The 27,375-nt window shown below is 43.5% G+C and overlaps 1 protein-coding gene across 3 annotated transcripts in view; it reads left to right on the forward strand.

Annotated features, from left to right (window-relative positions):
• ABL1 (ABL proto-oncogene 1, non-receptor tyrosine kinase) overlaps positions 1-27,375 on the forward strand; it is an 89,465-nt gene that overhangs the window by 23,599 nt on the left and 38,491 nt on the right. Inside the window, exon 1 of one of the 3 annotated variants that reach the window (XM_069770675.1) lies at positions 24,867-25,474. The exons of 1 other annotated variant lie outside the window; for it this stretch is intronic. Coding sequence is in view for 1 of the 2 variants with exons in the window: in XM_069770673.1 (XP_069626774.1) it covers positions 25,390-25,474 (85 nt within the window). In the remaining variant the exon portion in view is untranslated. Of the gene's footprint in view, positions 1-24,866; positions 25,475-27,375 lie in introns of those variants that run through there. One more of the 3 variants, XM_069770673.1, reaches the window with a different exon arrangement.

The following is a 27,375-nucleotide window of genomic DNA, read 5'->3' on the forward strand; positions in this document are numbered from 1 at the left end:
AAAGTGGTTTGCTGGAGGGCCCTGCAGTTCTTGGAGGATATATGGTAATGCTCATGCCCCGATGAATGGGAGTGGGCGTTGAATTACTAGCAAAAATGCCTTTTCTCCAAAATATCATTGTTAATCTCTCTTAGTGTCAGTGCTGTGTTTAAATAGAAGTTTACAGCCCTTGCTTTTGTCATGTCGGAGTTTCAAGGGGTTTTGTTTGTCAGGCATATTTGCAGTGGCACAAGGGAAGTAAATTGCTCTTCAAGTGGTACATGTCCCTGGTCCTCCTCTGGAAAAACAAAACAAAACCCCACAAACCAAAAGCCCTGCAGCTGATCCAAAAAATACGCTCCTGAGCCCTGCTTAGCAGACCAGTTTGTCCTGGTGGAATGGAAGAACCTGAGCTCCTTATCTTCCTTGTTGCTCTGCAGAAACTGAGGCATTGAGAAGTGCAATGGGTTGTCCTTGGCCATGCGGGTAGTCCAGATTGGGACGAATTGAAGACTGACAGCCGTTGCGGATTGTCTAGGATGTTTTGCCCTATAAATTCTAGCCAAAATGGAAATAGTTCCCTTAAACAAAATATTTAGGCAGACTCTATTTAAACATCCCCTGGAGTTTCCTTTCTTTTAAATTGCATGCCAAAATATGTTTGAAAATTCTGCTGTTCAAAGTGGAAAACTGCACGTTAGGAGTTTCCATTGAATTTTCTAATTGTGAGCATGTGCATTTAGTGCCTTCAGATTTTCATCACGCCCTTTAGCAGAGTTGCTTCAGACTCTTTGTGGAGGGAAGTGCCTTTTCCGAAGAATCCGGGAATGTTTGAAATGTTGAGAACAGATTTAGTATCTTTTGATGAGAAGGTTAGCCTGGTGCTTAGAGCAAAGTCCTGGGAGCTGTAAAAGTACAGGGCTATTATGCTAGCGGAGCCAACTGACTTTCCTCTCTGTATGACCTCCAGCAAGTCCTCAGACCTCTTTGCATATCATTCAGCCCAGCTGGAAAACCTAAGTAAACAGCAGGAACTTTGCTGGAAGCCAGAAGCCTCAACTGACTGAGTTATTCTGGGGAAATGAAATAAGTCATGAATTAGAATCAGGTAAACAACATGTAGATTGGATTATTTTAAAGAGAAAATAATTCTGTAAATATCCAAAACCGCTTTAATTGGGCTTAGTTTGGATGGGCAAAGTGATTGCTCTGTCCTACTTTACAGCAAAGGAAAAAAATTATACTTGCAGTTTCCCTTTTCATCAGACTGTTTACAGAGTCTGTAGAAATCGAGTTAATCAATATTTCTATTAGACACATGCTTGGGCCCCATGCCACAAGCACTCATTTTTAAACCCTTCAATCTTGTATCATTTATGGAGATTGTATTGTCAGAAATAGTGCTGTAAATAATTTATTTTGCTGCCAGTGCTTTTCTAAAGGTCTCTAGGCGTGATGTGAGATTTCCTCCAGGAGCTGTAAAGCTTCCAGATCAGTTTGCTATGGCAAAGGGATTTTTTTTTTTTTGAGACAGACAAGTAGGATGGTGGAAATGATTGCTTATTTAAGGGAGTGGCTGGCGGCTGTTTCTTTTGCATCATTATTGTAAACTAGAGTAGAGCCATTAGTAAGTGAAATTATTGCCATCTCATTGTTTCATGGGTTGTGTGGAATAAGTCAAGTTTCTTGGTGTACACAACCTCCTGAAACCGCAGGTGTCCCTGTCTGAGTCGGTGCCCCTGAGCATGGGTTCGGTGTGTACGTGCACAACCAGGACGGTGTGTACCCTACGGATGAGCCGGCTACCGCAGGTGTTGGAAGCAGCTGAAGGGCAGCGTGTGTTGGGAGCTAAGTCAGCCTGCTTTTGGCCCTGCTGGGCTGGGATGAAGGTATGCTGGTGCTGGAAGAGGTAACATGCTTCAGCATAGCAGATTGTGTTGTTTTCCAAATTGTGTTGCGCAGCTACAGCAGAAGCGTAGAGACTCTGCTTTACGTATTTGTTGTTTTCCTCTCTCTCAAGTGACACTGTTTCTAACGAGACTGTCAGTTGCAGAAGAAATGTGGCACCGTCTTCTCTTTGTTTTGTTCAATGCAAATACTTTGTGGGCTGCCTGGGTCCCCTCTCCTCCAGGCAGTCGGTGAACATTCATCCTCAGCCATCCAGACCGTTTGCAGCTGGGTCTTCCACCCTGCAACAGAAGATGGAAATCTGTCAAATCTCTGGAACTTCTCAGAGTTGAGAAACTTTGCTGATTGAAGAGAAAACCCTATAGCGGTCCTAAATAAACATCAACTATGTACTGGGAGGCTTGCAAGAAAGTCACTATTTCCAATTTACTCTTGAAAATTTTCCCAGATCTTTAACACTGTTATGGATGTCTGGGTAATGAGTAGAGAGTGCGAAGGAAGTTCCATGTAAACTAACTTGGTTTATTCCCCAAACAAATTAGAAGGCAAGTATCTAACTGGAAGGCAGGCACAGGTAGCCTAAATTATCTCCACAAGCTTCATTTGCTGAAAATTCAGACCCAGAGAGCTAATTTAGCTTTAGCTATGGTATCTCAAAGCTCTTTCTAAAGCATTGACAGCCAGTTGTCCAGAGTCTACTTGGGTATCACGTGCTCCATCAGTGTGCTCTGCTAATCTTTATCAAGCAATGACCCACAAAGATTGGTTGTTGCTGATGTAAATCTTAGTGATTCCTGGAAATGGCCTTGCTTGTCTTTACTCACCTTCAGTTATGTGTACAGAAATTAACAGCTTCAAATGAATTAAGATTACAAGCAATTTAAAAGAGAAACTTGGGCTTTTTGCTTGGAGGAGTAACAAAAAGCACAGCCTGGCTACTGTTATGTTGCAGATGATTATTTACAGGTATGGGATGAAACAAACGGATCCTGTACTTCCTACATGGATCGTGGTGTGCCTGATGCAGCTGAGGAGCCTCCCATCCCCATGATGTTGTTAGTGCCATTTGCTAACAGTTTAGCCAGCCAGGCTCCAGCTTGATCAATAGATGAATCCTCAAATGCCTGTTTTGCATGGATGTATGTATTCTTAAAAATTGCCTTTTCTAGTCCTTTGGTAAAACACTAAGTATAATAGTTAAAAATAATTTATATCACTTCATGTCAGATATAAAACATTGAATTTTGACTCAAGTTGTAGATTAAAGTGTGAGGTTGTGTCTTTCCTTCTTATTGTCTTAAACAAGCTGCATCCTTGACTGGCCTCTCCTGTGTGCCTCTATTTAGCCCCCAAGGTGTTTCATATGAAACAGCATCGTTAGACTTTGTTGTTGATGATTTTTGTGCTTCAAAGGAAAGGATCAGAAACTGAATTTATCAGGTTTTATAGTGAAAGAACAAACCTCACAGTATTTGAAGCTTCCTTTTGAGATAATTTTTTTCATGCCTTATTTTGGTTTTGTTGCATGATCTATCCCAACATTTCCATCAGTGTGCTTAGATGCACCGGGCATCCCGGGACAGTGGATTTTTTGGTTGTGTCACTTCAGCTGATGGTGTATTCGTGGCTCTGCTTTTCCCAAATGCTGTTGCGTGGTCTGCTGACCCCAGCACAGCGGTTCGTAGCTCTGCCACTTGGTGACAGTCTTTCGAAATAAAACCATTACTGGTGAAATGAAGGTTTGAACTTAACTGACTAGTATGTGCTTCTCCGCAGCAAATCTCAGTATAAATAAGTACTGGTGTATAAGAATTTATTTGTATGTGAGGTAGAGATGTAGATATCTAGCTCTCCAATGTCAATTTGCTCTAAATGCGACGTTATCAATTCCCATTAAATCTTTCCGTGGAACATCGTGTGCTGGTAGGATTTTTTTGTGGAGCAATCAAACATGGTAAATGACAGGTCTCCATCGCTGGAGCATTGCTTGGGGGTTGTCAGTGGGGTGACACATACCCACACGTTCACACCTTGTGAGCAGCCCCTTAAAGGCTGTTCAGGCCACCTTGCTCTGTCTCTCCATAGATTCATACAAAGGCACAATCCAGGTGCCAGTGAGGTTTTTGCTAATTTGTTCTAGGCAGTGAATCTGTTAGCTGGCCTTTTTTTCAAATGAAGAAGATATGTTTTAGACAGGTTTCCTGGGAGCTGTCTTTCTGTCCATGTGGTATCTAGGCCATACCTAATAACTTGCAGCCGAATTTAATCCAGGAATAGAGGGAAAAGCAGTGAAAACTCATCTGTCAACCTTCTTGCCCAGTAAGAGCTAGTCAGTATAGCATATATATGTCGTGCTGGATTAACCGCAGCATACCTTCCTGAAGTGGAAGGCCAAAAAGTAATAGGTGTTGGGGGAAGCTTTATGTCTTGCACTGTGGAGAGAAGAGCCTGCCAGGGATGGGTGTGAGGAGAGACTGAAAGCAGTCGCTCTCCATTTCTCATGTCTTTTTTACAGCCCCAGACAGCTGCTTTTTCCATGGGGCAGACAGACAGACAGATTTGGGGGCCGTTCATTTGCAGGAGCAGTTGTAGATATGTCTCTGCAGGGCAGGACTTGGGCAGTGCTTGCCCTCCTGGTCAGGCTTTCTGCAAGCTTTCCATCTTGCCATTCCTCTTCTGATGGGCCTGGCACACAGGTCTTTACTTAAACTTTGAAATCTTCTTTTCACAGCCTGGTTTGAATTTCCTGGTAGTGCTCAGAAATTGTATTCTCTGTACTCTCTACCTAAGGTTGAAGAATAAAAAAGGATTACTTTTTTTTTTTCTTTGAAAAATCATATGTTGGGCATTATCTAGGTTTCAAATACAGTTCCTAGTAAAGGACAGTAGATACAATTACTGTGACAGAGACCAATCGCTGTCTGAGTTGTGGAAGTGCTGAGGTCCCACTTTGTAGGTCTTTTTTGCATTTATCTTCTGTGATCAAGAAAAGCTGGTGCAAATGTTTGAATGAATCACGCTGTAAAGCTCACAAAAGATGTCTTGCAGTGTATCCTTTGCTTTGAGGGGCTTGTATTTTGAGAAGAAAATGACCACCATCATGTCTGTTTGTGCTGGGATTTATTTTGGCTACCAAAATTGCACATATTTGTTTTCCCCCTTCTTTCTCTTTATCGCACATTTAACCCTTTCATTCCACTGTATTTTATCTTCTCTTTCCATTCAACTCTGGTAAAATTCTCCCAGGATGTCAAGAGCAGTAGAAGAAAATAAAAAGTTAGCAGTTTGCTCTTCCTGTGCTTCTGTATGGCAACACTTCAGCTGTTGAAACATTCATGAACCCATCTAGTATTGAGCTATTTTAGTGGATTTCATGCTGCTGGTGCTAGGAGAACCTTTCTGGCAGATACAGTCCTGGAGCAAATTGGTAATCTCAAGAATCTGGGACCAATTTACTGGGGTTCTGAAATCTGGTATGCTACAAAGTGAGATAATTTGTGTAGTGTTCAGTTCAGCGCAGAATTGTGGAGCCACACAGAGTAAAGGCAAAGCACTAATGCTTTTAGTGGTGTGGGGTTTTGGGGTTGTTTTTTTTTTGCTTGGTTGTTTCTAATTTGCAGCTATATCCCAGGATTATAAGAAAGACAGAAGGAATACCTGGTAAAGACTAGTTTCCTCTAGAATAAACCAGCTTAATGGTGTTGCTGAAGGCAACAGAGAGATTCTGATGTAGGGCCTGGTCCTCACCTAATGCAAGCTTTTGATTAAAACATAAACATTACAATGGCAGTTTCCTTGTTGGATTTTGCTTGTTTCTTAAATTCCCGGGGGGGGAGCATTGATGTTATAGAAAATGATTTTCCATTTTCAGCATTGCGAGACCTCCGTTTCTGAGCTGTGTGACCAGGGAGCGCAGGTACCCGCACACCGCTGGCTGATTGAGCTAGATTTCTCACTTAGCTGAGGGCTGGACAGCAGGTGAGCAGGAGAAATCCAGGCTTTCCGCAGGCCACGAGAGCCATCCCCTTATGTTTCCATCTTGCTTAGTTCCAGGCAAAAGGTTATTCCCAACACAAACTCTGAGGGATTTTTGTTTTTTTGCAACCTGAGATGCACCAGCCTCTCCATGTGGTGTGCATGTCTGCATTGGAGGACAGCAGTCTCTCTAAGCCGTCTTTATGTCTCTAGCAGCAGTATATCCTCTGTCTGGGCAAAGGATACTGTCTGCAGTGCTGCTTCAGCTGCTGCTTTCAGACAGCGTCAGCTCTCGGCTTCAGATTCTGAATGGTTTGGCGAGGACAAAAGGTGGAGGAGAGGCAGAAATCTTCCATGTTCCCAATTTTGACATGGCACCAGTGATATAGGTTGGTTTTCATGCTGTATGTTTAAGGTAGGGCACACTTACCTACTGTAAATCTTCTGATGCAGAGAGTAATATGCAGAAAACAGATCTTTATTACTGAAGGTGTAGGATGCTTTAGGGTTATTGTAGGGAGCTCAGAGTTTCCAACACAATAAAGTATATTTCTGAGAGCTGTGGATTAGCAGCACCAAGGGCACAGTCTGGCCCTCTTTCAGTAGGCTCGTATCTGACTTTGGGTTGTGTAACTAATTAGTTTGGGACACTTGGCACATGACCATAGTCAGAGGATGAGATATTGGATTATTTAGATGGCTTGATGTGCCAGAGAGCTGAATTTTGAATCCATTCCTTTCAATCTCGCTCATGCCGGTACACTGGAGGAGCAGGGGAGCAGCTTCTGCAGCTCAAAGCTGGTCTGTTCCAGCTGACCCGAAAGAGCACTGGGTCGTGTCAACACTGGAGACTCAACCCACTTGGAACCCAGGTTGTGAAGGATAACGCGATGCCATTTTTTCTGTGTTCTTCCTCTTTTCTGCATTTCCTGAAATATTAATAAGCCGTTTTGAAGTAATTGACATCAGTTTCTAATCAGCGGTGTCCATGAAGCAGTGCTCCGTCGCTAGCCGTGATGACGTTGTTTGGCACGAGCGGCTGCCAGGTGAGTGAAAGTCGATCTGGAGTTGTGGAGCGAGTGGAAATAATGTGGCCCAGGACATGTGTATGTAATTTGTTCAGATGATTCAAGTGAGATCCATGGCAACTGAGATAAACAGAGGGAAAGATACTGGAAAACCAGCAGCGGCTTCATTTTAATAGCACAGCCTTTATTCCAGACAGCTCAGATGTTTACTATAAGAGCTCCATCTTCCTGCGTGTCTCTTCCTCCCCACCACCCCCATTGCTTCGCATGCACTTAGTCATGAGATTGGATGGCTTCTTGGGTAAAGCACCACAGGCCAAATTCCACAGTTTCTACTTGAGCAAAAAGCCATCGGCTGTCTTCAAATATGGGCTGCAGAATTTTTCTCCCTGTTTGCACATCCGTGATTCAAAGGACCGTAATAAAAACTCATCTTATTTGAGTTTCCAGTGGATCAAAATGCACTTTCTGAAAGTGTTACGGATTATTTGGCCAAGTGTGATATCTGAGCTCAGGATGTGCTTTTGCTAAAGATAAAACTATTAGGCAAGCATAAAGTCTGTGCTGTATAAAGGTAATGTCTGAAATGGAAAGAGTGGAGTAAAGCACACCACCGCCACTCTTCCCGTGTGAAGTTAAAGTTGGCTAATCTGTGGCTGTTGAATAACAAACAGCTCTTGAGAAGATCAAGTACGACTTCCATGCCAGGGCTCTATCACGTGCTTGGCAGCAGGGCCGTGCTGGTGTGTGGGCTTCTGGGCAACTGAAACCTCAAGCTGCAAGTGGAAACAACTCAGCAAGCGCAGCAGACGCCTGGTGCTGTGCTGTGGAGAGAGGATTGGGAACGAGGACCTGAGTTCTGTCTCCAAGTAAACGATCCTGATGTCTGTGCTTGCTGACCAGGGTTGTGTAATATTGTGTAGGGCTACAGTTCGGTATGCTTATCCCATATTCCACCCCCCAGGGGAGCTGGTGGTGATTCACCGCTCTGAATCATAATTCCTGACACTTTTCTAATCGCTGTCCTTAGTGCATCCTTGCTTCACGGGCTGCAAATCCGGTCTGATTGGAAGAAACAAGCTTTCAAGCAGTTTGAAAGCTGGCCCATTTCCTACACCAATACATTAATCCTGCATCAGAGTTCTATGTTTGTGGCTCACTTCTTTTCTCTGTGCTTTAAGAGTGAACTAGGAGACACAACAATTTAGAAAAAGAAATTTAGTTAGCTGTAGAAATGTGATAAATATCCAGTAATTTGATTGTGAGAAAAAGCGTGCCATGTATACAGTTTTCGGTTCACAGTTTAAAACTGAGTATATTTGTCTGTTTAGAAAATCAGCTCTTTTTGTCATGAATTGGCAGGATCCTCAATTCTCTGTCGTTCCAGGATATTGCAAATACCAGTTAAAAAAATCTAAATCTAAATACAGTTGTTTGAGTATAGTTATACTCTAGATACCTTTTCTACATATGGTTCAATATAAAACTCCCAATGTCTATACACAGAATGCTAAGCTGTGTGTGCTTTTTTTTGAATGACTGAAAATAAGGATTAAAGCTAATTTTGCAAATATCCTCTAAGTCATCATTTTGCAGTAGGAATGGAGCCAGGGCACTGGTTGCCGAACTCTGGGTTAACTAACTATGTGAAGCCATCCTGCATTTCTTAGCATGTACGTGCTCTAGTCCTTCTGCCTGCTCTTTTCCTGATGGCTCCATATTCTTGGTCACAGATACTGCAATGTCTGTGACAGCACTGGTTGTCTTACTCTGCAATATGAGAAAATGAATGTTAGGTGCTGCCTGTACATCCCTTGCCTGCCTAGGTGCAGGTCTGATGATGCTGCCTTCACTGTGACTGCCTGTGTTGAGCCTGCAAGCCAGTAGTCAGGAACCTTCTGCTAGCAAGAGGTTTTGCCTGTGTGTTGCAGGCTGTAGAGAGTGAAATGTGAACAGGTTTGTCTTAGACATTTATCTTACTTAACTTGTCTTGAGGGGAATAAGCAGGCTCTCTAGCAAGGATGCCTTTTTCCTAAGACGTGTGTTACCGATGTTAGTGTAGATGATAAAACAAGACATTTGCATCTTTCTCTCTGAATATTTTCTCCACTTCATTATTCAGTTTTACATTTTGATGTCACTTCCAGTTCTCTTATCACAGTGAAATCTTTCAGAGTGGATAAAAGCTGAAAGCTGCAAGCAGAAACCAAAATTTTTCAGCTGCCTTTGCTATCAAGCAGCAAACATAAGTCAGAAGCCCAGTGTTTATTTTGCTTTTGTTACCATTCCTGTAGGAAAAAATGTACATAAAAGGTCTGTTTGCTGACTTGCAGTGATTGGGAGAGCATGAAGAGCTGAGTGAAGGGATTCAAATGGAAGAGAGAGAGAGTTCAGTCCTGAGTCATGGAAGATGCTTTCCCTGATCCAGTGGTTTTGCACACATCTGTCCCCGTGGTGTCTTCAGGTCTCTTCGCAGAATCCACCCACTGGCACAAGTGCTTGGCCTGTTTGAGTGTTCCCTAAATGTTCCCTCCCGGAACAGATTTTCTCCTTCTTTACCTGCCTGCCCTTCCTGGCAGGTAGAATTTAGAAATGGGAAACCAGTGTAGAGAACTTGGGAGGGATTTTCAGTTTGTGGGGTGCTTTGAAAGGGTGCAGCTTGAGAGCAGAGGTTTGCATGAACACTCAATGACAGAACTGGAGCCTCAAACTGATGGGGAGAAGGAGCTGAGCTGGATGGGTGAGAGGAAGTGGTGGGCCAGCTCTCGTAGGTGTTCAGTCAGGAGCACACTATTTTCCATAGGATTTCAGAGTGGAAACTTAAGCTTTCCTAGAAGTATTCTTGAGGAGCAGAAGTGCCAGTGATTAATACATTTCCAATAAGGATAGGAACTGAAGTTTGGTCCCCACTTTGCGGGGGTGATGCCTACTCAGGAAGGACACCTGATTTATATGGTTCTTTGGTGGCCAGTTTCTGACTGGAAATGTTTGGAGCCTGTTTTGAAGCTGTGCAGAAGAGTGTGCTTGCGTCATCCAGAAAATGCAGTGAGTCAGTGGAGTCCTGAGGGAGCTGTAACGGCTCAAACAGAAACTTGGAAAACGAAATGGGGATGGATTTAAAGATACAGCATTTGTGGCCGCTGCTCTGTTTAGAGATGGTCTGCATTCATCCAAGGCATTGGTGTTGAAGGGGTTCAGTAAGGACTTTGCTGCTGTAAATACAAGTGGAGCTTTATAAGAGTGATCCACCCGGGGCAGGGTGTGGAACTGGAAGAGGGTGTTAAGCTAGTTCTGCTTGCCATTATACTCAGTATTTTGGTATTCAGGGAATCTCCATGAATTCTTCATTGATATGTGTGTTTTGGTATGTTAGTGAATAACTTGTTAGGAGGGACAGGAAGGAAGGCGGGGGGCAGCCTCTTGGTTTGGCCCCTGCTCATCCTTTTCCTCAACGTTTTCAACCGCCTTCAGATTTGGGATGATTTCTACAGCATCACAAGCTATGCTATTACTGCAATGTAGCTGTGTTGGGATTGCTCTTGGGCCATTTCATCTGCCCTGGGAAGACAAGGTCCTGTTAAGGAACCATCGTGTGGTTTGTAAACACATGCCCAAATCCTAGCTGGGTTGCCGGGGGTGTTAGAAGCACTTGCTGGTGCCACCACCATGGGGAGGTTTGCTGTTAATGGACACTGCTCTTTCTCTTCACGTCCACCCACAGCTAGACAAAATGGATATGGGGTATCTCCTTCCTTGAAACCAAATGTTGATTCACAGGAGGTTGTTTCAGGGATTAGGTGTGCTCTTCTTAAAATGCTTTTGGTTCCTATCGCCGGTGAAATAGCCAAGGTCTGTTATGGTACTGTTGGTGCATTGGTTGTTTATTTGAAAACTTTCTGTGATGCTAACCACTGTAGTATTTGGGTGCCTCAAAACCACAGATGAATTATCTTTATGATATCTTTCTGGAGGGAAAAAGTATCCATACAGTGGCATAACAGTGAAGTCAAAGATAATGTCTTGTGCTTCATATGTTCCCTATTGAATCCCTATTATTTTTGCTTCAGAACTGAGAGCCTGTTTTCCTCATTTACAAGGCCAACAGACTGAGGCTGTTCCTCCCAGCAGAGGCAGTAGAACATAGCAGAAAACCCTGACAAATTTCCCCTCCGGGTAGGCTTTTCCCCTGCTGGGACACAGAGCACTTGTAATGCAACTTCAGGTGCTGAACTTTGTTGATTTTATCTGAGCATGACAGAGTAAGATGCATTAAAGCTAGCAGTCCCTTACAGGTAAGGTTGTCCTCCAGAGTGACTTTTTCAAAAATAAAAGAACCAGTTTCTGGAGAGCCAAGAATGAAGCAAGATGAGAAAACCTGGCTTTTCCCGCTTGTTCAGGTCTTTTGAGCGGGGCAGTTCAGCCTGTGGGCTCCCTCCAGAGTCCTGCTGGGGTGGCTTGGTACCTGCGTTACTTAACAGGGTGCTGAAGCGTTTTGAATGAATGTTCCTGTCTGTCCCGCCAGCCTGGCCTCATCCTGCTCTGCAAAGCTGAATAAAAAAATCTTTGAACTACCAAGGTTTGCCACTATCTGTCTATGATTAGCTCATTTCAAACTGCAGATTGTTTGAACGAATGTAATGGAATTCCTCGCTGGGCCTTCAGTTCCCCGGTATTTGCTAATTCGCTCTGAATATACCTGTTCCTTGAGTTTGCTTCCATTGGGTTGTATGCTGACCTATGTATTCTTCTATGTATAGTATCTGGCACTTTATTATCAGGACTATAAAAATGTTTTGTGACTGCAGTGTACATGCACTTCAGTGTTATAGTTTAGCTTTAACTCTCTTGCTGTAGCTATTACATTTAGACCATGAAAGCTTCATTAGTTCATTTTGATTGAAGAGTGATATGGTCCCCAGCAATGCTTATGCAAATTGATGACTCATATCTGTAGAGTTGAATTTAAATATCTATAAAATTTTAGACTTAGGCAAGTAATTGCATTACAGTTTTGCAATGTCTGTGAAGGATTTTTTTTTTTTACACCTAAGGCCATACTTCAAACCTGTGACCTCATTCCCATAAAGCAAAGCTATTTCATTACATCATATCTGTGCAATTTGACTTTTGATAGCTGACATTTGCATTTATGTTGGATCCATTAACTACTTGTCTGGTTAAAAAGCTGCCAGGCATTTACATGTTAGCATGTAAATGTTAATTAAAAAAAATATTAAAAATTGGTATTCTTTCGGCCTTCTTGCTGGCAGTTTTGCTGAAAAGAAATGAATCATAGTTTTTCCTTCCATCGTCACTCTCGGCTTGGTTTCCAGAAAAAATGATTAATGATTTTTTGCCTTTGCAGCTGCAATATTTGATTGCAGTCTAACTTCACTAGTGATACATACAGAAATATTTCTGCAGTTAATTGGACATTATCAAATCCACAGCAGGTGATCTCCCTCTGTTGCAGTGAGCAGGATCTCTGAGGGCAGGTTCCCCTCCGTAGCACTTTCCCCCTTTGTATAGTGATATCAGCTCAGAATTTACATTGTCTAAATAAATACTTGAGGAGCTTAGTGTCCAAGATCTGCTGCCGTTCACTTTGCTTTGAGGCACTGTGGTTTCCATGCTGCTCTGATTAAAGTTAGATTTCAGTTAAGTTGGATGAGACTTGTATGAATCCTTTGGGGTGGGAAAGGATCAACATATATTTGAAACAGTAAAATGTGTCAGTCTCTTACGGGGTGCCTGTTTGCAGACTTCATATAAATGTTGAATATTTTAGCTTAGTATTTATTATCCTTAGCCATGGCCAACCATCTTTGAATCCTACTAAATTCCAGCACTAGCTTCCCCTGCCGAAATGGGTTAACACACATCTTCGATCACTCTGTAACTTTAAATTGCCTTTTTTCCTTCCCTGAACCTCTTCTGTCACCTATCTTTTGCCAGCAAGTCTTGTGAAAGCAGCATCCCTTGTGATTCAGATCAACTGACTGTCTGGCTCCAGGGACTGACGCAGTGCTGGGGAGGACCCCTCCCACGGGGAGCGAGCCAGGGACAATTGCCTAACCCCCTGCGCTGGACCGCACGTTGCTCAGTAGTAGGATGCTCAGTGAATGGGACTGAGAAAACCTTCCTCTGAGCACACTGGAGAGGGTAGCACCAAGATTAATAGGAATGTTTTCTTGGCACCGTAAGCTCTGGAGCTGCAGAGTTAAATTCCTTGTTCAAGCTTACCCCCTTGGTCACACCTCCATGCCACTGATTATTCGTATTAAAAACAAAAACAACAAAGGGCTAATTGCCCAATTTTTGTAAAATGGCTATTTTTGTACATTCAGCCTCAGATGGCGTTTGACCCTTAATACAGATGGTTTCACTTAATGTATTTTGTTTAAACAATCCGTGTTCCTGGAAGTGGTTTCAGAATAGGCTGTTCCTCGTTGCTGTTCATGTTTGCTTTTTCTTATGATATTATAAGAAGCTTGAAGAGACCGGATTCAGAAAAGGGCAGTGAGTGTTAACAGGCATTTGTGGAAGCCTTTGTATTGTCCAATTAAGGTACTGCAACTTTGTTGACTTCTCACAGCTTTCAAGACTGAAGTGGTTTGGAGCCCTCTGATCGTTGGGCTGTAGAGCTCTCTACATTTCTGTTACTCCTCCGTCTGTGTTAGAGACCTCAGGGAGTCCCAGCACATTTATGTGGAACAGCTTGTCATCTGAGATATGTGCCTTCCCCTGGTTTTCCCCTATGGGATAGGCTTCTTGGTGCTTCGACACAGGAAAACCTCCTCTTTCTCTTGGATACAAACGAAGTGTTTCTGTGCGAGGGGGAAAAAAAAAAAGTCTGTTATCCTTGGATCTAGCTCCTTTTCATGTCTGTTATAATTTCTGCATGTGCAGGCTTTCCGCAGATTGTGTAGGATGTGTTGTTGATATTGAACACACCCTGTGAAAAGCCTGCATTGAATTCAACATCAGGAGTCTTTATATCCTGCCCTCTGCCATAGCCATACTGCCACAAGGCAGCTTCACTTGATGGAAAGAATGTGAGTGCCCTCAAGGTACATGAGAAATGTGTTTTATAGACTGGAAATTAGTGTATTGGGTGTGTTACTGAACATTTCACATTCGTATAGTACCTTCTAGCAGTGGATCTCGAGGCTGGGACCTCATTTGTAGTTGGCTTGTCCAGAAGCCAGGTGGCATGAAAATCTTTTACATTTGGAAAAAATGGAGCCACATGTCACGTAAATGGTTTAGCTACAATTACAGGCGAAATCTAAAGAAGAGTTGTAAATAAAACTGTGGCATGACTATTCCTAGAGCATATGATTAAACTGAATGGTTAATTTTCCCTTAATATATTTTTGTTTTCCTAAAAATATTTTCATCTTAAAATCCAGACCCCGTGTGAGGATTTGACAATGTAAGCAAAAGTGAACCAAGCTGTTATCAGCTCTTTCCAAAACAATAACCTGCTAATCCTCCCAATGATGTTGTGACATCCTTTATAGAACACTTCAGGTACAATTAAAAAATGGGAGGTGACATAGTCTGTGGGGTTTTTCCTCTGTGCTTTTTCTTGATCTTATAAATGGTATGTTACATGGCTTAAAATCCTTTTGCATTACCTCTTCAGTATCTTCTGTTACCCATGCAATATGAAGCGATGCACTGGCTTCATCCCCCCCTTGACTCCAGAGCTGCTGGAGATTTCTAGTCGTGTTTCTTTCTCCAAACCTTCCTCTGCTTTGAGATTAATTTTAAAATAGGTTCTCCTGGCACCCTAACTGCAGTGCATGTTGGAGGGAGGGGTTGGGGGAACACAGCAGCTCTTTCACCCTGTGAAAATCCTCTGGCCATGTTCCAGTCGCGAGACTTGCAAAGACTGAGCTGAACCAAGAGAAGGGAGGAAATCTGGACGCATGGCCTAACAAAAGCAGTTTGGCTGTCGCTCTGGATTTTCCCACCTCTTGTTGGTTCAAGCCAGAGCCTTCCTTTTCCTTTTGTGGTACATGTTCTAGGCTGCTTTTTGTTTGTTCACTTACTTTATAGGCTTTAGTCTTTATTCATGTAATAACTTGATATAACGTTATCTAACTTGGCTGGGCAGAGGAACTTGCACAGGGAGTCTTGAATATACCCTGGACTAGTGGAGTTAAGTCTGGGCTTTTTGCACTATGTTTCAGGTGTTATCCAGATAAACCCAAATTTTTATATCAGATACCATCTAGTAAAGTCAAATGAAGGAGTGTTCATTGTATCCTACCTGGGCAATATGTGGTATTTTCTATTCCTCTTGCAACGTGGGGAGAGAGATGCAACTTCAGAAAGTGTTGGGTATTGTTTATTTTTACTGGGAGTGTTGCATGACTTTTCCTTCACAGAAAAAGTAAGAACAAGAAAATACAGTAAAAGATTGTACCAGAGGCTTGCAATCTGTAGAAATAACATGGAGTTTAACTGATCCATATATCACTGACATGAGACTTCAATATGGATTGGAGTTCGATCAGCAATAGGAAAAGCTGTGAATTTAATTACAAGAGGGTGGTGCTATCTTCTACTTGGAACTTCATGGAACACCCCCAGAATCAGGAGAGGCTTACAGACGAGCTACAGAGGAACTTCCTACCCAAGAAAGGGTTTCTGACAAAGCTGTGCTTTCAGAGAGTGTTGCCTCTACTGCAGCACTGTTGCATATCTGGGTATCTGTAAGCTCTCTAGGAATTTGAGGCATTGCCTTCCCTAGATCCAGACTGGAGCACAGCCAGTTACTTGAGGCTGGCTGAAGTACTTCCATTTCAGGTGGAAGCAGGTTTTCCAGCACTGATTGACTCTGTGGTCCATTTGATGGTCTCTGAATGATTAATGAACTGCATCTATATCTGGTCCACTTCTACATTCATATTTATTTCTTTTGGATTTGTTTGTAGATCTTTCAGTGGGAAAGATTGGTAAGATTAAGCTGTCCATACAACTCAGTACTTGCTAGTACAGATTATTTTCTCAGTATTTTGAATTAAGAAACAGCTCTCCTGGCCCCTTCGTGATGCCAGCACTGTTATTTGTATGAACATGTAGTGAGAAGAGTCTTCACATTCTTGAACTGGGTCACCACACGGTTGTGAGAGCACTGGTGGCAACAAAAGGGTGAAGATGGGAAAGGTGAGACTGAGGCACTCTGGATTTCGAAGGGGTTAACTGGCTGAGGACCCTCGCTCCGTGTCAGCATGATCTCTTCCCAACTAATCTCGGTGCTTGCCCATAGCATTTTTCTGGTTCCTGCCCTCGTGCTCCATTGTGCAAATTTTCAGAGCAGTGGCAGGTAAATAAAAAAGTTGGGGTTTTTTAATCATTTGTGCAGGTCTTCAAAATCTACTTCTCTCCCTGTGAACGGTGAAGTGACTCAGCTAAGCCTGAAATGAAGGATGTGGCAGCGATAGGGCCTGTGTGGAGCAGGGTCGGATAGCTTATAGGGTGCTGACTGTTGCTATTCATTTATACTTACGCACTTTCTTTATTTTCTGTCTGGTATGCGGGCAGACAGAATCTACAATCTTTATTCATGCCAACAGCTGTAAACCTCAGACCACATGTAATATATCTGCTCTGTGAATGGCTCTGATTAATGATGGGCAGGTAGGGTAAAGAGGGAATGAATAGAAAGGAACTTTGGATTTCTCAAAATACATGCAGAGGCAGAGTTTGGGGTTACTGGAGATCAGTAGTACTGATTTCTTTTTTTATACCTTCCTTCTTTGTCTTGCCTCTTTTACCCGGAAAGGCAGAAAACGTGAAGGTGTTCCACAGTCTCATGCCATTTTCTAAATCTAAATCCTGATATGGCAAGCATTATACTCTAAGCATACCAGGGAAACTAATCCGGAAAGACTTTAAGAACTTTTGCCCTTAATGAATTCAGCATCAGACTTTTGCTTTGTCTTAGTGGTGCAACCTAGAGGGAATATTCCCTAGCTTTTCCAAAAAAGTTCAAATTAAAATGCTTCTTTCAATGTGTTTTTATGTTTAGGGATTGAAAAAAACCAGTGTTTTAAACGCTTGTGAAAGTTTAGCACTAGGTCTAGCACCTGGAACTGCATCTGTCTACGTTCAGCAGTGCTTGAGTAAAATGGATATCCCTTTCTGCATCCTTGCTGCAGTTGGACCAGGACAGTGTATACATACATTTTTACATGTGTCTTTCTTCACAGTGAAATAACTTATTTCTGTCTGAAGTTTCTGTCTGTTGGCCCCAGTCTCTACAAGAGAAAATACTGGTCCTGCCTTTACGTCATAGTCCCAGCAGGACTCTTAAAACTTCTTATATTGTGTCCTGACAACAAAATAAAATGCTGAACTGTTTGGAGGGAACCATTGCTGCAGGCAGTTCTAATTAACTGGAAGCTTTTTCTTTCTGGGAGTGTATATTTAATTTCTTACAGTGGGAATAATAAGCAATTAGTGCTATGGAGCACCATGCACTTCACCTGCATATCTGAGGGAGTCTGAGAGTAGATACTGAGGGTGGATAAATACTGTAATTTAAATCAAGTGATTGCAGATGTTTTTATATAGCATCTTTTATATAGATGCTTTTTTAATTTATATTGTTAAGACCTTCTACTTTGTCAAAATAATATGTACTTCCCTGTGGATGAATTAGCAAAGGTTTGAACTCCTGATTGGAAGGCACTGTTTTGGTTTTTTTGGGGGGGTTTGGTGTGTTTTTGGTTTTTTTTTTAATTAAAAAAAAAATACACTTATTACAGTGTCAGGAAATGTGTATGCTGTGATCCTGTAAAGGTTTCTGTCCATCGATATTGACACTGCTCAAAAGCAGAACTCTGTTTAGGATTAGATCCTTAGAGAAAAATGATCTTTGCAATTGAATTTATCCTTGTCTGCTCTGTGTGTTACTTGATATTTTCTGCAATTCAGAAAATGATCGTAATCCTTACTGGATTCGATGCTGAAACAGCTTAGGTGAGCGTGGACTAGAGGAGCAATGTATGGCTGGGTAGGGAGCCCTCACTTGCCCCGAAATAGCTGAGAAAATGTTAATATTGCCATGAGACCTCCTTTGCATATTCATCCTCAAGGCAAAGGGGTTGAACTACTACTAGGTTTGATGGGTTATTTGTTTATTGATAGATTATTATTTGTGTCTGCTATGCCTGATTTTTTTTTTTCCTTTGCTTTTCAAGTACTTTGGCGATTCCTGTACCTGTGGCAGCAGCGAGCGTGCTGGACATGTTCATAGAGCTGTGCCCCAAGTTAAACTCTCTGCTTGGGAGAGAAAATGCAGCACAGCTGCGTGGCTTGGGTGGAGAGAGCAAGTGGAAGAAAGAAGTTTCAACTGTTGCAGTAATATTAATTCAATAGCTGATGCACAAAAGGTTTTTCATATTGGCCAGAGTTAAGGTGCTCAGTACAGGTCCGTGTTCCAAAATGGGAATGACGAGAGGTGGGTAACAACCAAGCCTGTGTGTTTACAGGCACTTCAGCTGCGGCGCAGATAGTGCTGGATAAACCTCGCATCCTCCATGTTCCTCCTAATCCCTGCTGGGTCTAATGCTGCAGTGGTTCAGTAATACTTGTTTTCTTTTCTTCTTCTCCCCTTCCACCCCCTCCTCATGTGTAATTTGATCTCTTAGGCCTGGTCTTCTGCTTTGGCAGATTTTTCAGCTCTTGAATGGAAGAAATTAACCACTTAGGTACTGTCAGGACTAAAACACATTTTACTGGTCCGCCTGGCTCTTCCTGCGGATGTGCTCAGAATTACACAAGATAGCCCGTGAAGTCATCAACTGTGAGCTCCCCGTTTTAACCTCTTGTTTTAACTTTACTTATTTATCTGCATTTCCTTGCCTTTTCATTTAAAAGAAATACAGAAATGTTCCCACTCAAGATCTGAGTCAGTATTGGCAAAGACGCCTCTCTAAAATTTATTTTCTGATACTTTCCAAGTATGTATCTTTTCTGATTGTGTCCTGGCTGTCTGTAAGCCCTCTCTTCTCTGGTCTGGCAGAAAATACTGAAGTTCAGTAGGATCCCTAAACTGATGTGACTCTACCTATAGCATAGAAACTCTCAGTCCCCACTCCCTCTTTCGCAACATTAATAAACTGCCCAGACAATGGAAGTGAAATAATTACAGTAAGTAGGAGTCTGTGCGATTTTTGTGTCTTTAAGGTAAGCTGCTATTTTTTTCAGACCTGAATAGTGCAAGATACCTCTTTCTTCTTCTTTGCCTGCAGATGCAAAGCTTTTAATGGAAGAGGGCCAAAACTTTTTCAGTGATTTGTGAAGAGTCCCTTTGGACTTGGATTTAACCTTGCAGGCTTCAAATGCTAATACCCCAGGCAATTCCCTGTGGAGCTCACAACCCATCTTGCTTTTTTACATGAGTATGGTGAAGTCCGACCACTATTGCAGGAATTTAATAGTACCCTCTGCCTTGTTACTACCTTAAAAAGGATTCTGCCCTGTTGCTTGAAAGGCATTTCAAATAGTTGAACATACCCTCTCTGAAATCCCACCACTTCTCAACTGAGTCCTTCACTCATGAAAATTGCAAATAACAAACATCTGTTAAATCAAGGAGAGAAAACAACAAATGCACATGCTGTATTGCAAAATTTTTTCTGTTGATGTGTCCAGTGGACTTTTTGTAACCTGGCTTTTTTTTTTTAAAGTTTCTTCCTGTGAGAGTGGGACTTGCTCAGTCCAAGTTCCTGAAGTGTTAATATTTCATTGTATGTGCAGATATCTCTCTGTGCTCTTGCAGAGCCATTCGCTCTGTGCTAGATGGTTTTTGAAGGAAGGAAAACACTCTTTGCCCTCAGGTGTTAACTAGCCTTTGTTCAAATTCATGTGCGGGTGGTTGTGGTTTGTTTTTTTTTTTTATTTACAATAATGTCTATTGTAGAGTGGTCAGAATAGTAGCAAGAGGCTTTTGTTTTTAACTTGCTATTTTAACTAGCTATTGTAAAAATGTCAGCTGAATTTTGAGAAGAGCTTCAATGGAAAGGTAGAATATTGGTCTTTATAAAAATGTTTTGTACATGAAAAGGAAACACAGAGATGTCTACATAAAAAGCTGGGAAAAAACCAGACAACAGCTGAGTGCTTCTGAGGTAGGGCAGTGCTGGAGAAACTGGGGGTGGCATTACACGCATCACTGAAGGCCCAAAGGTTCCCCTAAGCAAGGTATCTGGGCAGAGCAGTGAAACCACCTGAGTCCTGTCTGAGTATACTTTATTAATGCCAGTGGTATTATTGATTCCTAGCAATCACCAAAATAGGTAGTAGTCAGAGATCCTTCAGTATTTTGGTTGCTTGGGCTTTCTTCTTAAGTGCATGAACAAACATGGAAGGTTTTAATCGACTAATGTAGTCATTCTATTTGCAAACACCAACAAGGACTTTTCTCACCTTCTCCCTATTACGTGGCAGGTATTACAAATAAATCACAAATGTAATCGCCTTTTTGTCTAGTGCTGTCATTGCCAAGTAAGCAGAGAACGTTGGAATATCCTGGAAGAGTTGTTTTCACTTTTGGAGTTTCACCTTTGGAGTAGTTAAAAGGTGTCAATGAACAATTATTGAGACTAAGAGGAGATTGACTCGAGGCAGTTGTTTAAATCTGAGGTGGCTTTTAATGGGCTGGGTGTGGGATGTGCGCTCAGCTCTAACCCTGCCCAGCTGGGACTCACATTCTGCGGTGCTTTCTTTGGCATACCATAGTAAAGCTCTCGTGGCTTAACGTGCACGACCCACTGAAGTTGTATTCATTGCAAACAGTTTTACAAGACTCCACCAGACAGCGTTTTGTGCTGCCCGTGCCAAGAAGGTAGAGTTTAGTAGCCAGGATTTTCAATCTGCTAGTCCTCTCAATCTAATACACACCAGTATCTTCCCAAAAGTTTGGCAGATTTTATCTACGAGTGGATGGAGGTGTTTAATGGTGGAGGATCTGAAAACCTGAAGGAAAACTGGAATCTGTCAGATAAAGCTGGACGAGCCCCCAGGAAAACAGGCAATACTGCATTTGCTGTCGGATCAAAGCCCAGCTTTGTTACAGCTGTGTCTATAGCACATGCTGTGGTCATTCATGGATTTCAACATAGGCTTCTTTGATCATTTTCATATACACATATATTTTTAATCAGGTAATGGTGTTAGAATGTGTTATTTCACGATGTGAAAGATGTCATCAGAAGAGAGCTATGTAGTATGGTAGTGCTCTGTGGCATGGACCTATTTTTCAGCATAAAGACAGTGACCTGTGAATCCCCAAAATCATGTGTAACCTCCTCACTAAGAAAAATGAACCTTACAAATTACGTGATTCTACATTTCATTGCTCCATACATCCAGAGACAGCAAAGTGCTTTACAGCTGGCATTGAGTTAGTCTTTAACACCTGTGGGGAAATTCTCAGCTGCATTTACAGAAGAGCAAGGTAAGGCACAGGGTAACTTGTAACTGTAGGCAAGAATCTGCTCTTTTCCGGTGCACTCGTTTACTCCTTTGCTTTAACCACTAGTTTGTGCTGCTTCTGTTTCAAGTGACTTTTTCCATCCCGAAACAGCTGAACGTGCCTATCAAAAAAAGCCCTCTGTTTGGGGCTTCAAACTCTGTTATCTTTCCATGTTTCAGAAGAGGATTTTAAAATAAAATTAAGCTCTGCTTTTAAATGGGTGACGAGCACTCAAGCTGTTTTTAATGGTATCGAACAAAATTCACTCCAGCTGCTAACGTCGTGGGATCATGCCAAAACTCCCTTTCTGTTCATGGAGTCCAGTCCTTTTGCTGCTGCTGTCATGCATGTGTGTGATCGTTCTCTTTTGGAAAAATCTGTCCTCAAATTTTGGGTAGCTTTAAGAAAGTAAAAAACAAATAGCTGTCTGCTAGAAGAAGCTCAAATGTGAAGGCAGTTGACTAAATAGGTTTACGCTCTTGTATGAGCATGAACAATAAAGGCTAATGGATACTGGATTGCATTAACATCAGCAGAGCCAGCAGGTCGAAGGAAGTGATTACTTCCCTCTTTTTGGCGCTTGTGAAGCCACATCTGGAGTACGGCGTCCAGCTCCCTCCTTCCCCTGCAGCAGATGCTGACACACTGGAGGGAGTCTGGCAGGGGCTGGAGCAGGCGGTGCCGCCCGGGGCGGAGGGAGCAGCCTTTGCCTGGTTGGGGAAGAGAGGGCTAAAGGGGTCCCAGTGCTCTCATAACCACCCAACTGGTGACCAGAGAGACTCTTCTCAGAGGTGCACAGCACAAGGAGGAGAAGCAACGCTTATAACTTGCAGCAAGGCAAAGCTGGATAGATTTAAGAGGAGAAAAAGTGTTTCATGCTGCCCAGCAGACTTGGTTAAAGTTGAGCTGCAAAAAGCCTGGAACAACCTGATCTAGACAGATAGCCACCCTCTGAGCAGGAGGTTGAACTGGAGACCTTCTGAGTCTGCTCCCAACCAAAATTGATTTGCCGTTCCGCAACAGAGAGCCCCAGTTGAAGGTTGCATCAGTCACTCTGTAGTCCAAAAGGCTGTACACTTTTCATGACTTGTTTTAAGTTGTGTATATGGCAAACAAAGGGATTAATAGATGTCAGCCATAAGAGTAGCAGAGTTTGTGTCACACTGCCAATATGGCTTTTATTTCTGTATCATCAGTTAATTTCATGGCATGTAGGAAGGGCAGAGGGTATTTGCTCAAAGTATTTACAGCCTAGTTTGCCATGACACAAAAGAGGAAATGTTGAAGGATGACGTTTGTACCAGAGGGACCACACAAGCTTGTCTGTGTGGAAACATAAAGGGAATTAATTTGTTTATCTACAGAGGAAGTTATCCCAGGATAGCTCATTGTGTTTAACTCCCCAAGTGGATGCGTTTCTCCTACAGTGAGGTTCTTCTGCAAGCGGGTTAATTTAATTTGAGATGAGGCATTCTTCTTCTGGAGTAAGAACCCCAGGAGTTCATCAGGAATGTAATCCGCATTAATTCTGCCGGCGCTCATTGTATTAACCTTAATTGTAGTGGCTGGGTGGAGTTCATGGGGGGCAGCATTTGTATCAGCAGGGGAATGCTATGGGGATTCCACATTCCTACAGCTGCAGCTGAAGGAGAAGCGTGATAGGGATGCTCCTCACATGGAAAAGAAGTTGCGTGCAAGATGCCTGGTCTGCTCTTACAATGTTACTTCATCTCAGTTCCCTAAACATGACACCGGGCCTAAACACGTGATGATGGAGCTCCTCCTGTGATTTATATAACCTTTCTCCTCCAAATCTGCTTTTAACTCCTCTTTCCCCCTCCCTGCTCCCCAGTGCAGTTCTGCACAAGTTCTCTGTTGCATTCTCATCTGAAGTTAGGTGGGCAGGGAACAAGTAGAGAGGTGTTGGTTTCTCTTGAAACTCTCGTGCTTCCATAAAGTAGAAATCCTCTTCCAGAAGTGGAGAGAGGAAGGGAGAGTGTGGGGAGAACTGCATCGTTGTCTTTCTAATGCACGTGCAGGCTGCCAGAGGTGGGGGACTCGGTCTGTAGCTTCATTTCTTTGCTGGACTGTCTAAATGGAGGAAATGTTTAAGTTCTCTCACTGTTTCCTGGTGTATTAAGTGGGGATATCCATGTTCATCTTTTCTGAGAAAAAGTGTGAAAGCACTTTGAACATCACGCTGTCCTTACCGTGATTATGTCTCTGCTAGAAATTATGTGACTTGTGGTATTTAAAAAAATGCAAATGCTGTTATTGCAGCTCAGTATGGGTTGAGAGACCAAGGATTTCTTTCCAAGCTGCCTTTCACATGTACACTCCATGGATCAGAAGACTGAGGCAGAGTAATGCTGTAAAATAATGTTTAAAGAGTCTGAGCAATGTTTGCTGTTTCGGAGGCATGGTCCTTGGATGCTGGAAGCATGCAGAGTTTCCCCTGAAGTATTAAATGTTTGAAAACGTTGGAGGGCAAAAGAGCACTAGCTAGTCAGTAACCTTGCCAAAATAAACTGTCAGATGTGGAAGGAAGTTTTCAGGGACAAAAATGAAGATTTGCTGCTTTGTTGATCCTGTGTGTGACATACCAAGCACTCCGCATGTTGCAGTAGAGTTTGTGGTAGGATTGGCTTCCAAGGCTGTTTTCCCCAGCCTCCTTGTTTTGCACCCCTGATGAACTCTGCACCCTTGAGCACCTCTTGTTCCAAGCAACAAAAGCACCCGAGGTTCAGCAAATGTGAGGGGATTTTTGAAGGGGGGGGGGGAGCAATTGTATACACACCCAATTTGCTATTTCCTTTAAATAAATATATATAAAAATATATATATACATATAGAATATATATATAACAAGAGTGATGCTTGTTTTAAAAGGGAGACACACACTAATGCCAGAAATTAATCTATAAAAGCAAAAGTGGAGAGCAGTAATTAATGTGTAGCCTTGAGAAACCTGCAAGGGAAGGGCACAGTTTGTAGAGGAAGAGTAGGTGGTGGGCGAGTGAAAACTTCTGGCCCGCCGTGCAAGAGGAGTCGTATCCTGCGAGCGTAATTGCATCAACTGAGATTTGAATCCATTTGCCTGTAATTATCACAGAGATGCTACTACAGCATCTTTTGGGAAGGACCTCCCGCTCCCCTGCAGTTTTTGCGCTGGTTTACGAATGGGCATAGCTCTCCGTTTGCCTCTCCCTGTTACGAGGCGCAGTATTTAAACAGTTCCCTTAATACGCTGTGAAATGAGACGCTGCTAAGACTTTTGACTATTGCCTACAATTCCCTTGGTTTAACAGTCGCGGCGTACCAACCACCACGGCAGCAGAATCATTCCTCAATCCTGCCTTTCCTCCCCCCCTTCCCAAGCCAAGGAGGGCTCTGCCAGGCAGGGGAAACTTGTTGGCTTTCCCCCTCGCCTCTCTGGCGCTGGGAGAGGAGGCAGGCAGGGTGCAGGCAGGAGGAGGGTTAAGGAGCGAGGGCGTTGCTCGCTGCCTGATGTCATGGAGGCAGGCAGCGGCTGAAGGGGGCCCTTTGTTGGCAGCGCAGCCCCAGCAGCCCTGCCTGCACCCGCCGGCATGCGGGCAGCTGCCGCAAACTGCGGGCAGAAGTGACTCTGCCCAACTTGGCCGGCTTTCCTCGGGTTTCTTCTCTTTTTTTATCCCCCCCCCCCGCCCCCCGCGCCGCCCCTCTCCCGCCAAAAGAGTTGGGAAGGAGGGAAGATGGCTGGAGTTCACTCCCCGGGAGAGGAGATGCGGGGCCCCAGGATTTTCCGCCTCTCGGGCTCGGCCTTGTAATGGTTTTCAGAGCGCTGGATTTCTTAGACTTTCCCTGGATATTTTGTTTTAGAGTTTTCCTGGATTTTTTTTTTAGACTCCGGCCGGATTTTTTGTAGACTTTTTTAGACTTTTACCGGATAATCCGACAGGGCGAGAAGAAGCTGAAGGTGGGGGGGGGGGGAAGGGAAACCAGACAGCCGAAGCCAAACTCTAACAAATGAAAATGTTGGAGATTTGCTTGAAATTGGTGGGTTGCAAATCGAAGAAAGGGCTCTCCTCGTCCTCCAGCTGCTACCTGGAAGGTGAGTACCCACGGGGGGCCGGGGTCGGACCGTGCCTCCCCCCCCCCCCCCGGGAGCGCAGCAGCCCCAGCCCGCGGGGGGGGGGAGGGCACGGCCTGACCCCGCCGCCATCCTAGACACGAATTTTATCCTTTTCTCGCAAGTTGGGGCCAGGCTTGGGGAGGCGTTTGGTCCTGGCCAGGTTTAGGCTGGGCTTTTCGCATGCGGGGGGGGGGGGGGCGAGGGAACCGAGTGGTGTACGCGGCATCCAGACCCCAGGTGACTTTCATTAACTGCAGTATACAAAGGGAGCGCGGCTCTACCATAAATGGTTGTAAAATGTCAAGTGATCTTATTGCCGAGCCCATAAACAAAGCGGTATCTTCAGGCCTCGGCTTTATTTTTTTTGCCCGGGGAAGGATCTCCCTTATTTTGGGCGTGAGAGGAGGACGGTAAAGCCAACTTAAGGCTCAGGAAGAAAATTTAGATGAGTCCATCCGTAAAATATTTTCAGCGTGCGTTAATACGTAATCTCTTAGTTCATTCTGGTTATCTCCTTGTAAGTTTGCTTTCCCCAGGCGTTCATTTAACTGAGTTTTCTTGCGTATTTGCTTTTAAAAGGTGATTTTTTTGAGTCACACCCGTGCTTATTTGTAGACACTGAAACGTTAAACGTATGGACCCGACTAGCTCAGATGGAAAGCCAGACAGAGGCACCGTGCCGGGTTTGGGGGACTTTGGGCTGAAGTCTTGCTTGGTGTGACTTCGAGCAAGTTCTTCACCCCGGCGTGGCTTCGCACCCCGCCTGCGGAGCAGCATCACGGGTCCCCCCGTGCAGCCCCAGCCCCTTGGCCACACTAGTGGGGCTGTGTCCATCCCACTGGGGTGGTCCGGGCTTCTTCAACTTCTTTTGTGTTGCGGGATGTTGCTTCAGTAAAAATAATCTGCGTGCCAGGAGGACCGTGCTAACTCATCAAATCAGAGGCACGAAAGGCAGCAGCTGATTTCCCGGGGCCTATCGCAAGTCGCTGTTGCTCAACTCTCGAATATTCAGTGGAGAAATGGTCCTTGAAAATTCATAGGTTAGGAATCTCAGAATCTACAAATGGCTTCTCGTGGCAAACCCATTTGAAGAAATTTTGGATCAAGAGTCTGTATTTATCAGATGAATTTAGTGGCTCTGAAGAATTTTCTGTTGTCTAAAATCAAAGAACAGTTTCCAGAGGACTTTTTTTGTTTATTCAAACTTTCAGAAACCTAGTGGTGGGCGGATGCATGTGAATAATTTTGATCTTTCCTATGCGACTGAATTCTTCCGTGATCTTTTATGTCTATAAAAGCAGTATCTGTGTCCCCTGCCTCTGGTATTGCTCGGGCACGGCCGGGCTGCCTGTTGAGGAGGAGCTCCGAGCCGTGCTGGGCCTCCTTTCTGTGCCGTTGGATCTTTCAACACAGCCCTGGGAGAACAGGCAGAGCATCTGGGGCCTCTCTTCCCTGCAGAAATGAATGCTAAAGGATGATGTTACAAGGGTGTTACCCTGACTGTTTTTGCAACTTTTCTCTTTTGTGTGTGTTACAACCACTCCCCCCACCCCCATCCCGAATTTGCAATGCAGTTGCATAATAGGATTAGAGTGTAGTTTGACTTGTGCCATATAGGCAGTATCGAATTAAGAACATGATCATTGACACAATAAATATTGTATTATTTCTATCTTCTGCTTCCCTGAGACTGTGGCTGCATCTTTATTTTTTATGATGGGATGGGAAATGAGCATTGAAACAACTTTTAAATGGTCTTCTATCAAAGTAGCTCAGTCTCATTTCTCAGCTCAGCATGGGGCAAAACCGAAGCCACCATCCAAGCTGCATGTTAAAGGTGAACAAATGAGGTAACAGCAACCTTAAGGCTGTGACAGTCG

Source organism: Haliaeetus albicilla, chromosome 26 (assembly GCF_947461875.1).
Source record: "Haliaeetus albicilla chromosome 26, bHalAlb1.1, whole genome shotgun sequence".
NCBI lineage: Eukaryota > Metazoa > Chordata > Aves > Accipitriformes > Accipitridae > Haliaeetus > Haliaeetus albicilla.